Genomic DNA, 13,476 nt, shown 5'->3' on the forward strand with positions numbered 1-13,476 from the left:
GAGCTCAGTAAGACACTAGCTAATGAGACAGGTTTGTTTTTTTGAACCAGGCTGTAAACCAGTTTATTTCTAGTGTAAAAACCAACTGTTTCACAGGTGTCCAGACGGGACTTTCGGTGTTCCTGCAGCCAGCCTCAAGTGGACACTCGCAGTATAGCAGTTTTTTGCACCTTTGCATTGGCTTCATTTTTCAGGACCAGAGGATGCCGCTTGGGAAAAGCCCTTTAGGGTGCCTTTCCAGTAAACTGTGATATAGTGACTTAAGGATGCTCTTCTAGTGGACTAATCAGGGTAAAGTGTCCTACCAGTAGACAAAATGCAGTAGTGTCCCACTGGATGCCTGTCTAGTAGAGAAAAAAGGGTAAATTGTCCTCAGGGGTGCCCCAACCAGTGGAAAGATTGTGGTAAAATGTCCTTAAAGGCACCCTTCCTCTGGAGAAAAAAAGGGTTATTTTTCCTCTTGGGTGCTCTTCCATTGGTCAAATCTGATAAAGTGTCTTTACGGCTTCCCTTTCTGTGGACAAAACACTATAAAGTGTGTTCTAGGGTGCCCTTCCAGTAGAGCAAATGTAAAAGTGTAACAAAGGATGCCCTTTCTGAGGACAAAACAAAGTTCAATGGAAAGATGGAAAGATTGTGGTTAAGTGTTCTTCCAGGTGCCCTCCCTGTGGAGATATAAATTGTTCTGCAGGGTGCCCTTCCACTGGGCAAATTTGATAAAGTGTCCTTTGGTGTGCCATTCCACTGGATAACCCTTGATAAAGTTCTCTCTGTGGTACACTTTCACTGGACATAATGTGATAAAGTGTCTTCGACGGGGACCTAAAAGATGCCATTTGAGTAGGCAAAAATGGGTAAATTGTCCTCTGAGGTTCTCTAATAGTGGGAAATTTGTGGTTAAGTGCACTTCAAGGTGCCTTTTCTTTTACAAGTTAACAAGGGTAAATATCAAGGGTGCCCTCCATCGGACAAAATGGGATGAAGTGCCCTCTTTGTTGTCTGTCCTGTGGAGAATACCAAATAAAGTGTCCTTAAGGTTTTCCTTTGCATGGAAAAAGTTCTCTCTTGGGTGCTTTTCCCTCAGAAAAAATGAGACAGTTTCCTCTCTTGGGTGCCTTTGCTGTGGATAAAACTTTTTAAAACGGCCTCTTCGGTGCCTGTCCAGTGGACAAAATAAAGTGTCCTTAAGGGTGCCCTTCAAGTGTACAGAACTGGATAAAGTCCTCTCTAAGGTGTCTGTTGGAAAAAATATGACAAAATGCCATCTTGAGTGGCCTTCAAGTGGATGAAACATGGCAAAGTGCCTTCTTCAGTGGACAAAACTAAATAAAATGCCATGTACGGGGCCATTTCACTGTACAAAACATGATGCAGTGTCCTCTTTGGTGTCCTGCTATTGGACAACTTTGATAAAATGCCCTTTAGGGTCACTGTCAAGTGGACAAAATCAAGTAAAGTGTCCTTAAGGGTGCCCTTCCAGTGGTTAAAACTTGATAAAGGCCCTTTAGGGTGGCTGCCAAGTCAACAAAACCAAATTAATTGTCCTTAAGGGTGCTCTTCCAGTGGTTTAAACTTGATTGATTGCTATCTAGGGTGCCTTTACATTGAAAAAAATGTGTTAAAGTGCCCTCTTATGTACCCTACCAGTGGATAAACATGGAAAAATGCCCTCTTGGAGTCTTTCAGAAGACAACATGGTAAAGTGCCTTCGAGGTTACCCTTCCAGTTGACAATATGTAACAAAATGCTCTCTCCTACCCTGATCATCTCCTCAAAATACTGTATATTTCACATCACCAGTGACAGCTGCTCAAGTAGAGTGGACATTCTTCAAACTGAAGCTGACAGCTTCACTTGTCTGTCTTTTGAAATCAATAAAATAGTTCACACATTCTCCTGTGTGTAATATCATGCAATGAAAACAATTTAATCTTAACCTTAAAGGATTTCACATTTGTATGACGGAGTATGACAACACAGCGTCCAGCAGGTGTCCTACTATTGTTTCTGCCCCTGACCCAAAAATCCTGAGTCTGCCACTGAAACAGGCTCTCTGACTCAGACCTCAGGAGCTTTAAACCCTATGCACCATGCTATTTTTAAATAAGCAAATCATTTATTGACTTTAAAATGAGAAAGGTTTATCTAGAAGTGATAAACCACTTTGGACTATCACCCAGCTCTGCTTCCTTAAGTTGTATTTAACAGTCTTTAGCACATTGTTTTGGTTCTAGTGTAGAAAAATCCCTGTTTTATCCTTTTTTTAAGCTGCAGGCAGGTTTTTGTAAGCAAACAATTCTGCTAAAACCTTTCCTGCCCAGCACTTTAAGGCAGAAGGCCAAAACACCAACCACCTTGTGGAGACAGTGGAGCAATTAACGGCTAAGGAGTCACACATTTCCCTCAAGACAGGGTACAGAACAAAACAGGCCTAAATGGAGATGAAAATTAGACTCTCCTTTATGAGGTGGTGAGAACATGACTTCCATGCAAAGCAGCTCAGAGTTGTGCTTTTATGTATAAAAAGGTTGTTTCTTGTCCTTAAATGCCGCTCGGTGTTTTAAGGCTTAAAGAGAGAGGATTAAACATTCAGGTACATTTGAAGGGGAAAGTGTTAGCAAACTTTTTTTTCAGTATTGTTCAAGTTCTGTTGAGAAAAAGTGATGAGAAAAAGAAGCACCGGTAATCCAACAGGAGGGAACATGTGTAAGACTTGAAAACATTTTTTTTTTTTACCACCAACACAGCTGCCAACAGCAGCAGGCATTGTTTTCTTATTCAAATGATCTGCTCTAGGTACGCGTTTGTGTGACAATAGTCGAGTTAGAACAAACAGCTTAATTGACTATTCAGGGTATTTAATTAATGTTTGCTTCAAACATGTATTTGTGAGGTGCGGATTAAAAGAAACAGAAAAACAAATGCTTCTTCCATGGTTACCAACACTACAGGCTGAAAAACATCTTCATAATTTTACTGACATGAAATGAAAAATTCATCTTTTCCTCTGAATTAAATCAAAAAGTCAAACTTCCACATATTCTAGATTAATTTCATACAACGTGAAATATTTCAAGACTTTTTTGGTTTAAATTATGTTGACCTTTTGGAAGATTGTGCATATTTAAGCACTCAGTAAATAGTTGGAGCTCTTTGTGCACAAATCAGTGCATCAATGCAATGTTGCATGGAGGCGATCAGGCCGCGGCACTGCTGAAGTGTTATGAAGCCCAGGTTGCTCTGATAGCAGCCTTCAGCTCATTCTTATTGATGAGTCTGGTGTCTCTCATCTTCCTCTGAGATTCTCTACAGGGGTTCAGGTCAGACCAGTTTGCCAGCCAATCAAGCACAGTAAAACCAAACCAGTAGTTTTGGCCTCCCTGTTGACAGATGCCAAGTCCTGCTGGAAAAGGAAACCAGTATCTCCATAAAGCTTCTCAGTAGATGGAAGCATGAGGGTCTCTAAAATCTCCTGGCATATGACTCTGGACTTGATAAAGCATGGTGGACCACCAGCAGCAACAGATGACATGACATCTCAAACCATCACTGACTGTGGAAACTGGAAACACTGGACTTCAAGCACCTTAGATTCTGTACCTGTTTGATGTTCCTTCAGAGTCTGAGACCTTGACTTTAAAACAAAATGGAAAATTTACTTCCATCTGAAAACAGGACTTTGTACCACTGAGCAACAGTCCAATTCTTTTTCTCCTAGTGAGATGCTGATGATGTCTGTGGTTCAGGATTGGCTGGATGCTATTAACACACACCTGTAGCCAAATTACTTGATATTTCATGGACCTGCTGAGTTTGGTGGCTCTCGATCCACTGACTCCAGCCTCGGTCCACTCCTAGTGAAGCTCCCCTAAGTTCTTGAATCTACTTTGTGTGACAATCCTGTGAAGGCTAAGCTCATCCCTGTTGATTGTTCACCTTTTTTTATCACACCTGTCCCTTCCCGTGAACTCTTTCAGCAGTGACCTTGGGTGGTTTACCCTCCTTGTGAAGGATGCGATCATCATCCTCTGGATAAAAGTGAAGTCAGCAGTCTTCCTCATGATTGCAGTTGTGTGTACTGAACCAGAAGAGAGAATTAAGGCTCAGGAATCTTCGCAAATGAGACTCTTCTAAAATTTTGAAACAGTGGATTTTTTATTTCATGAGCTTTAAGCCGTAATCATCAATATTAAAACAAAAAAAGTCAAATTATTTCAAGTTGTATGAGATGAATCTAGAATTTAAGAAAGTTTAACTTCTTCAAGTATATCACAGGGAATAACGTGAACTTTTACATGCTGTTCTAACTTTGTGAGATGCACCTGTGTGGACATGATCGCAGTTTAATAATTCCCTCCGCTCAAAAAGTAAGAGTTCTTCACCTGTGTACTAAGAGAAGTTAAAAAATGCATCATCCTAGATGTCAAAGCCATTCATTTGCTATTACCGCAGAAGAACATCGTGTTCTTTTTGGTGATGCAGATTTTCAACAGTCTGAAGTAGTACTTGTGTTAATGTTGATTGAATAAGAAAGATGTTCACCTATATAACTGCCTTTAAATAGAGATAGGCAGGTAGTAATGAAGCTTCGCAGCTTGTATTATTCCATTGAACAGAACTTTTCATACATTGTGCTAGACCTCTAAGAGTTGAAATGTCACTGATTGGTGACATCTGAAGCTTCGGTGTCACTGTTCCATTTTAAAAATGCTTTATTCAGCTTGATACTTTAGAAAGTTTGACAGTTAGAATGTTTATAGACACATTTGTGAGAAAAATGAAGTAAATTAAATTCATTCATTTGGCTTCTTTAAAATAAAGATGGCACAAAAAGGTTCCCTATAAAAGACTGAAAATATATTAGCAGTAGACATATAAAAAAGAGGCAAGTTTAAACAAACGGGGATGTAATTACTTCTTGAGAATGTCAAGAATTAACAGCTCTGAGTTCCAAACTCTGGGAGCAACAACCTCAAAGGTGCAGTCGCCCTTGGTTTTAACTCCAGTAGGAGAAACAGCAAGCAAGCCCCAGGGTTTCCCGCAGAATTGGCCTACTTTTTATGAACTGTTGTGGGTAGAGTTTTTTGTCCACGGATGAGCAGACCCATTATTGATATCTTGTGTATACAGAATGAACAACTGTATTTACCCTAAATGCAACTAAATCAACCAGCAGAGAAGCAGGAAAACAGAAACCAAAGATCCACTGTGCCACTCTGGCACATAGGCGTACAGAAGCAGCACACCTGCGCTCACACAAGCAATGTATATGGTGTGGCAGAGAGGTTTTACTGGCTTATATTGAATTTCAGTATTGGGCTTGGTTTTGGGCAAGTTTTTATCAGCCATTGGGCTAGATTTGTCACCCAGACCTGGCAACCCTGGCAAGCCCTGATTAGGAGACCTCAGAGTCCTGCTGGGGATATACAGACAGAGCCATCAGGTGACACAGGCAACTGTTGGGCCTAAGGTCAAAATGTGCAAAGTTCGCAATGACAGTAGGAAACCTCCCTAAGGGGGCCCCATCTGACAGCACTGCTCAACATTGTAGTTCCAGAAGTAAAAATCCCATTCATTTTCTCCATAGTAGTCCTGCGATTGACTGGCGATCAGTCCAGGGTGTACCCCGCCTCTCACCCAATGACTGCTGGGATAAGCTCCCCCCCATGGGATAAGCGGTATAGAATGGTTGGTTGGTATAGATGGTTGGCTTTCCTTATAGGGGGTTTGAAAATTATGTAATGTAAAATAAGTAAATGGAAAAACCTTCACCCCCTTGCAGTCAGTGTTTTGTAGAGGCACCTTTGGGTGCAACCACAGCTCTGGGTCTGTGTCGTTAGGTCTCAGTCAGCCTTGCACATCTGAACACTGGGATCAGGCGTGAACAGCCCTTTACAAGTCCAGCCAAATTCTAGATTGAATTGTGGTCCGAGCTTTGACCCAGCTACTCCAGAACATTCACCTTGTTGTCTTTAAAGCATTTCTGTGTACTGTATCTTTGGCTGTATGCTTCAAGTCAGTGTCTGGGAAATAAATCTTTTCCCAAGCTATAGTTTTGCAGATGAAATAAGATTGTCTTTTTGGATTTTCCTATATTTTGCCCATTTTACCCTCTACTTTTAAAAACCTTCCAGGGCCGACTGCCGAGTAGCATCCCAACAGCACGATGCTGCCACCACCCTGCTTCACTGTGGGGATGGTGTGTTTGTGGTGATGTACATTGTTTTGTCTGCCAAACATAGGCCCTGTCCACATGTAGACGAAAACGATATATTGCCGTTTCGTTTTGAAAAAGTTTTCCGTAAAGACGGAATCGTTTCAGGAAATATCCGCGTAAACACGGAACCACTGAAAACCACTACAAATGATGTAGTGCATATGCTAAGCCTGTAAGTGGCGCTGTAACGCTGCCCTGGAAATGCACCAAAAGAGAGAAGAAGATTACGGAGCTTGCGTATAGAGGTTTTGTGCTGTATACAGTTTTGCTTTGGTCGGACCCACGCAGGCGCCTTAAGAGAGCTATGCTATGTGTGACGTAATCGTTTTAAGAAAGATGTGGACAGCCGTCCACAAGGAGACGAAACGGTAGATGTTTACGGATTTATGCACTCTGGGAGTATTGTTTACAGTCACCCGAAACCCTGTTTCCGTGTGGATGAAATGCCAATACAACAAAAACTTTTGCATATACTCCTGAATTCGTTTCCGTGTGGACGGGGCCTTAGTGTCTAGTCTGATGGCTAAAAAGCACATTTTGGGAACTTTTTTCCACCTGACCATGGAGTCTCCCACAGACCTTTTGGTGAACTCTTGCCATATTCCTTCCATTTCTTGATGATGGATTTAACTGAACTCCAGGGGATGTTCAGTGCCTTGAAATTATTTGCATCCATGCCCTGACTTTTACTTTCAAATCACTGAGATATTTGATTGCAAAGTTTGAAGCTTCACAGCTTTCATCGCTACCTTTAAATAAAACATCTGTTTTTGATTTGATTATCCTATTTTTGCCCTTTTTAAATATGTTATTTGACAACTCAATTACCTCAGATGTGCTGGCTTATAGAAGTGGACAGTAAGGGCTTTGATTACACCTCTGCATGTCAGCAGCTTTGGTGAAGTTATTTGGTATTCATACATTGTCTGACAGGCTGTACCGGATTGTTCTGCACTTTTTCTATTCCTGCACAAACACCAGTCAGGACTTGAAATGTGGTTTCTTTTCTAATAACACTTTGAATAAAATCCAACCAACTGTACTCTGTGTGAACTCTTTAAAACAAAGCATAAAAGGAATTCTAATCAGGTTTTTTTCCTACACTGAAATATTTAAAATGTCCATAGAGCCATGAAGTGCCTTATGTTTGTTTCTATTTATGGAAATCAAATAGTCCCTGTTATTTATTTGTTCTCCTTCCGAATTCACTCTCGATCTGTTTACACATAGCCCACTCACTTTATTTATTCTGGCTTTTCTCCCTTTGCACCTGTCTTCTCCTTCACATCCTCCTTCCTATCCTTCAAAACTCTGAATCAATTTACCCACGTTTCTCAAAATCTTTCCACTTTCATCCATTTTCCCTGTCTCTTCATATCCACCCCCATCGCTGCTGCAGTTGAGGGCCAGTGGTTGGAGTGGGGGCCTTGGTCGAGGTGCAGCGTGACCTGCAACACGGGAACCCAGCAGAGGCAGAGGCGCTGCAGTGCGTCGGTCCACGGCTGGGCTGAATGTAAGGGCCCACATCAGGAGAGCAGAGAGTGCACCAACCCTTCCTGCGGCGGTAAGGCGAACAGATTAATTCTTGGTATTCACACTCACGCTCTTAAACATCATTATGCAAACATGAAACATGCATTATCTAAAGGATCTCTATATAGTTCTCTGTAATTCTATGAGTCAAGGCTAGCAATTTGTGGGATGGGATTGAAATTAGCTGATGATCTGATTCTCCACTGGCTCTGTAGAACAAAAGTAACAGTGTTTTAATGGACACACCCCGATAGTGACTGAGTCCTGCACTAGAATATTTAAAAAGGTATAAATGAGACAATCTAGAAGATGGCTCTTGCTAACTGTGACTCTCCTCAAGGCTTTGCCTGTTTGACCTGATTTGAAAACCACTCTTAGTTTCTTTAAAAGTCTTGATTTTGACATCTTACAGTCTTAGCCAAGACAGCTATTTAAGGCCTCCCAAGACCCGAGCTTTTGTTTAAAATGCATTTTTAGTGTCTCCCTCCTATTTTGGATCATCAGGATCTGATAAGTTCAAAACCTTAGCCTCAGAGCAGGAAGTCTGCAAATGACTGCAGATTGACCACAAAGACTTGTTAAGCCTAAGCTTAAACAAAATCTTCACTAAAGGTCCTGGATTTCTTGGGAAATTTCCTTTCCAAAATCCAAATAAATTACCTAAAATTGCAAAGAAATTGCCTAAGATTTCTGTGAAAATTTGTGATCATGTTTTTAAATAACATTAAAGTACACCCAAATTTCTTCAAACATCCCTCAAGTGTTTCAGTTTTTTTCATAAAACCTAAACTTAAAAAAATCCCCATTATAATGAGCAATTTCCTGTAAATTTTCAACTCAAGCCCACCAATATATATATCTATAATAATCTTAAAAATAACAAATACATCCCCCCAAATTCCATTAAAATGAAGGAAATATCCCATCTCTGAAATTTCCATCAATATTATTGAAACCCCTCCCCCAATTCCCAGTAAAATTTTTAAAAGTTTACAAATAAATTTCCCAAATTTTCATTAAAAAAATACCTAAAAATTTAAAAACAAATTCCCCCAAAGAATTTAAATCAATGTCCCAAAAATCACAACTATATTTCCTAAATTTCCACAAAAATAGAAAATAAAAATACAAATTTCTGTAAAAAGTAAAAATGTCAAGTTCTGATAAAACTGGTGCTTTAGCAGCATCCATGCTAATCTCTTCTGCCATAATTGCACCAGCCTCTTGTTGCTGTTTGTATACTTCACGCACTCTGCCGCGTCCGTAAGTAGTGCACCTTAATGCTGATTTATCCTGTCACTTTCTAACCGGGCCCAAACAGTTCAGACAGGAGCTTTGCAAGATGGATTCGCCAGTGAGAAACAAGGAAACTGGCGTATTCATCTGCTTTGCAAAGTTAGCTAAAGTGTCAGTTTCATCAGAACTTGACAACATTTCTTCATTAAAATAGAACAAAGAACAGCGCTGAGTTATTTTCACAACAAAAGTCATGTACTGACATGTCTACAGTCACCATGGTTTGAGTTTTACAGCTCTCCATGGCCAATATGTAAAAAAAAAAAAAATCAGGAAGGGGGAAAATACTACTTTTTTACAACACTGTAAATGAAAAAGTAAGACTAGCATCTATTGATGATTGTATTTGGTGAGCAGTTTCTATGCCTCAAAACCTTCCTCTGATTTGGCCCATGTTCCTCTTCCAGGTGGAGGGAACTGGGGCAGCTGGAACCACTGGAGTCTCTGCAGCAAAACATGTGACTCTGGGTGGCAGCGTCGCTTCAGGATGTGCGAGGGCAGCGGACTACAGGGCTACCCCTGTGACGGCTCAGGGGAGGAGGTCCGGTCTTGTAACGAAAAGAAATGCCCAGGTCAGTGACATGTGTGAGTAAAGAAAGCGTGAGGGACTACAGTTTGTACAGTTAATATATATTTATGCTTTAAAAATCAGTTAAAAAAAACATTTCATCTCATTTATTTTCTGTGTGACTGCATTTTTCTGCATGCCTCTATAGTAAATCCCTGACAGAGATAAAAGACTGTATCTGCGTGTGTGCCCAATCTGCATATGTGCTCTATTTGTCAGGCAGAATTGAAGAGATTCCCAGTGGTTCGCACCACAGCCAAAGGCTTCTATTGCAATTTTAGAACTGCTTTCTTCTCATCTTTATCTGCCTCTTGTCTGCCATCCTGTCGATTCACATACCCATCCATCTTTACCTCTTCATTGATTTTGCTTGTCCTTGTCTAGTGGTGCTTTCATTTTATCCTCTGTTTACCTGAGAGATACTCCTTTTCTCCTCATATCTCTCTCCTCTTTAACATTGTTTTTGTCGCACTAATCTCGCTCGCTTGCTTTCTGTTCCCTCTCTTTGCCTGATCGAGGGAGAGACGTTCAATGTCAGAGTGTCAGCCGCTGCAGGAAACAGTGTGTTTTAATAAACATCCCTCTTGAGCGAATCCGGGTGTGTGTACGAATATGAAAGCTTACTTTCTCTTTCAATCCTGAATGGAACACGCATACTTTTTTTTTTTTCAAGGAGCTCCTTCAGTCACCAAATGATAAGCTCCAAAGTGCAGCTTCCACCATGACCCCTTTGTTTTGAGGAGCTCTCGAGCTGTTGTAACACCGACGGCGAGGATCTTGTCTGCTGGCATTGCAGGGGAACATAATATCATATTTTCTCTCCCTCTGCATCTCTCTATTTTCGCTCTTCGTCCCTCTTCATCTCTCTGCATCGCCTCTGCCAACACTCGTCTGCCCCCCTCGGAATATCTTCAGAGCACTCTCCCCCGTTTTTCATCAGGGTTATGAAAGAGAGGGAGGGGGAAAACAGACGAATAAAGAGAGGGAGTAAGATGAAGAGGGAATGAGATACTGTACTGAGGCAGTGACACTGACAGAGAGCACTGAGCAATGTACAAGGGAATAAGATTGGGAGCCGCTCTAGGAGAACATTGATTTGAATCTTGTTTTTTGTGCTTTTCTGGCTCTTTTTTTTATTTTTTTTTAAATTTTTTGCTGGCTATGTATGTGTCTGTGGGAGCATGTGCGTGGGGATTTTTCTTCTTTTGCTCTGTGCATTCGAGAATGTGCTTCATTTCACTTTCTGTGTGTTTCTCGCCCACATTTACAGCTCCTCATGAGATATGTAAAGACGAACACCTTCTTGCTATGGCATGGAAGAGAGCATCGGCTGGAGAAACTGTCTACAACAAGTGTCCAACTAACGCCACTGGTCAGTAACAAGATATGCTTTTGCCCAAATTTGCTAGCTGTTAGCATGTACTACCTCACCTGGTTACATTAATGAAAACCTGCTTCTCTTCTGCCTCAAGAAGAAATCTTGTTAAAATATCAAATTAATTTCAGAAAATACAAACCAGAAAAAATGTGGCAGTGGAAAATGTCTACAAGTTGTTTGCTCCACATGTTTCTGTAACTCTTAGGTTAGCAAAGCTGGCTATAATAGCAATGCTAGCTAGCCTGAATAAGATGAATAAACTCAAACTTATTTCATGGAAAACTGAAGAAGCTGAAGAGATCCCAAAAGTAATGCAGGTACATTTGACCTAGCACCTGAAGGCAAAGTTATCCTAAACCGTTCTGGCTGTTAGCATGTACTATCTTCACTGATTACATAAATTAAAACTTGTTTTTTCCTCAAGTAGAGATCTTGGCAAAATGTCAAATTAACTTTCAATGATGCAGAACAGAGAAAATCTGGCATTAGAAAATGCTAACAAGGTTTTTTGCCCCACATTTGCCATCAACTCTGAGGTTAGCATCGTTTGTTAACATAGCAGTGCATGCTGGTTTGAATAAGACAAAGTTGCCCAAATTTATTTAATAGAAAACTGAAAAGGGACTAGGAAATGTTGGACAAATGTATGTCTAAACACAGAAAATAGAGTTTGCAGATGCAAAAAGTTTAGCAAAGTCATCTAACAACTACTTTTTAGCTAGTATTTGGGTATTAAGGCAGATACCTACAAAGCATAAATGGCAACTAAAATTGAAGAACAGTTTGGAAATACTTCATGAACACATCTAAAAGAATTTAATAACTAAAGCTTTTGGATCCAAAAAGATCTATACAACTTTATTTTAGCTAGCACCTGAAGGAAAATAAGTGCTGCAAGCATGGCTGGCTGTTAGTATGTACTATCTTCACAGATCATAGAAATTAAAACCTATTTTTTTTCAGTCTAAAGAAGAAATTTTGACAAAATATTAATAGTTTATTTCAGAGTTAAGCATGGTTTGTTTTCAATGCAGTAGATTGCTATAAAAGGGAAAAGAATTTCAAACTAACTCCATTGAAAATTGGAGAAGTATTAGAAAATGTTTAACATAATCTAAAAACAGAAAATAAAGGTTCTGGATCCATAAAGCTACATTAGCAAAGTCCCATTAACAGTTACTTTTTAGCTAGTAATTGGAGGCAAACATCTATATTTGGAAGTACCAACTGGTTAAAACTGCAGAAAGCGTACAAAATGCTTGATGAAAATATGTTTTAAAAGGTGCAAATAAAGTTTTTAGATCCAAAAAGTTAAGTTAACAAAGTTACTGTAGCAGGTCCATCATAGCTAGCAGTTAGATATGAGGACAAAAAGTTACCATAAGCTGTGCTGGCTAGATAAAATTGATAAAAAAATTAGGCATTGCTTGTCAAAGTATGTCTGAGAGGAGCAAATAAAGGTTGTAGTTCCAAAAAGATACGTTAATACAGCTCTGTTAGCAAGTAGATTTTAGCTAGCACCGAGGTATGAAGAGAAATGTTACCATAAGCAGTGCTGCCTAGCTAAAACTGGAAAAAAATAAGTGGTTCCTTGACAAAAATATGTCTAAAGGAATGAATAAAGCTTGTAGATGCTAAAAGTGACATAAGTAAAGATAACAACTGCATACCATAAGCAATGCCAGCTAGTTAAAACTGAAGCAAGGTTGGTACGTTAGCAAAGCTCCGTTAGTAATGTTTTCTTAGCAGCTACAATTAAAGCTAGCACCTAAGTATGAAGGCAAATGGCTGCCTTAAGCAGTGATAACTAGCTTAAATGGAGTAGGAAATGCTTGATGAGGACATCTGAAAAGGAGCAAAAATCTACATTTTTGCAAGCACCTGAAGCTAAATAGCTACCATAAGTAGTGCTGGCTAGTTTAAAGGCGTGAAGTACGTGTTTTGAGTCCAGTTCATACATTAAACACAGAAAATACAAGGAAATTATATTTTTACCAAGGTTAACATTTTGTTCTTTTACAATGGATGCCATAAACAACGATAAATCAGAAACCGATAAATTAAGCTATGAGGTAGGCCACACAGTCAGTTCAACTTAAAGATTAACAAGGATGTCTGTTTGTCATTAGGTAAAGGAACATAATGTTAGCAAAGTCTGCTGCAAAGGGACATAACTTCATGCACTTTGTTGGCAGTATCACATATAACAGCCCTTTGAGCAAACTTTGCCAGGTAACATTACCTTTAGATAGCTAATCACTGCTAACACTCTGGCCAAACTCATCTTTGTAGCATTAGCTAAGCCTGTCATCTTATCAACTCAGTTTTTTGTTCTTTGAGAATACAACAAGGGTGTTACCTGTTGTAAAAGAGTGACAGGTTTTATCCAACAGCAAGCCATTAATAGTAACTTGAGTTGCTTGCCAATTTTTGGAACAGGTGAGCTCAGGGGGCAGGACTTAGCTAGGCCAGTTGAAGTGTATT

The 13,476-nt window shown here is 39.9% G+C and overlaps 1 protein-coding gene across 1 annotated transcript in view; it reads left to right on the top strand.

Moving 5' to 3' along the window:
* The window catches only part of adgrb2 (adhesion G protein-coupled receptor B2), a 344,844-nt gene that overhangs the window by 138,666 nt on the left and 192,702 nt on the right, over positions 1–13,476 (top strand). The window contains exons 5-7 of the mRNA XM_041809355.1: positions 7,617–7,781; positions 9,454–9,618; positions 10,885–10,986. Coding sequence (XP_041665289.1) covers positions 7,617–7,781; positions 9,454–9,618; positions 10,885–10,986 — 432 coding nt within the window. The remainder of the gene's footprint in view (positions 1–7,616; positions 7,782–9,453; positions 9,619–10,884; positions 10,987–13,476) is intronic.

The sequence above is a fragment of the Cheilinus undulatus genome, linkage group 16 (genome assembly GCF_018320785.1).
Source record: "Cheilinus undulatus linkage group 16, ASM1832078v1, whole genome shotgun sequence".
Lineage (NCBI taxonomy): Eukaryota > Metazoa > Chordata > Actinopteri > Labriformes > Labridae > Cheilinus > Cheilinus undulatus.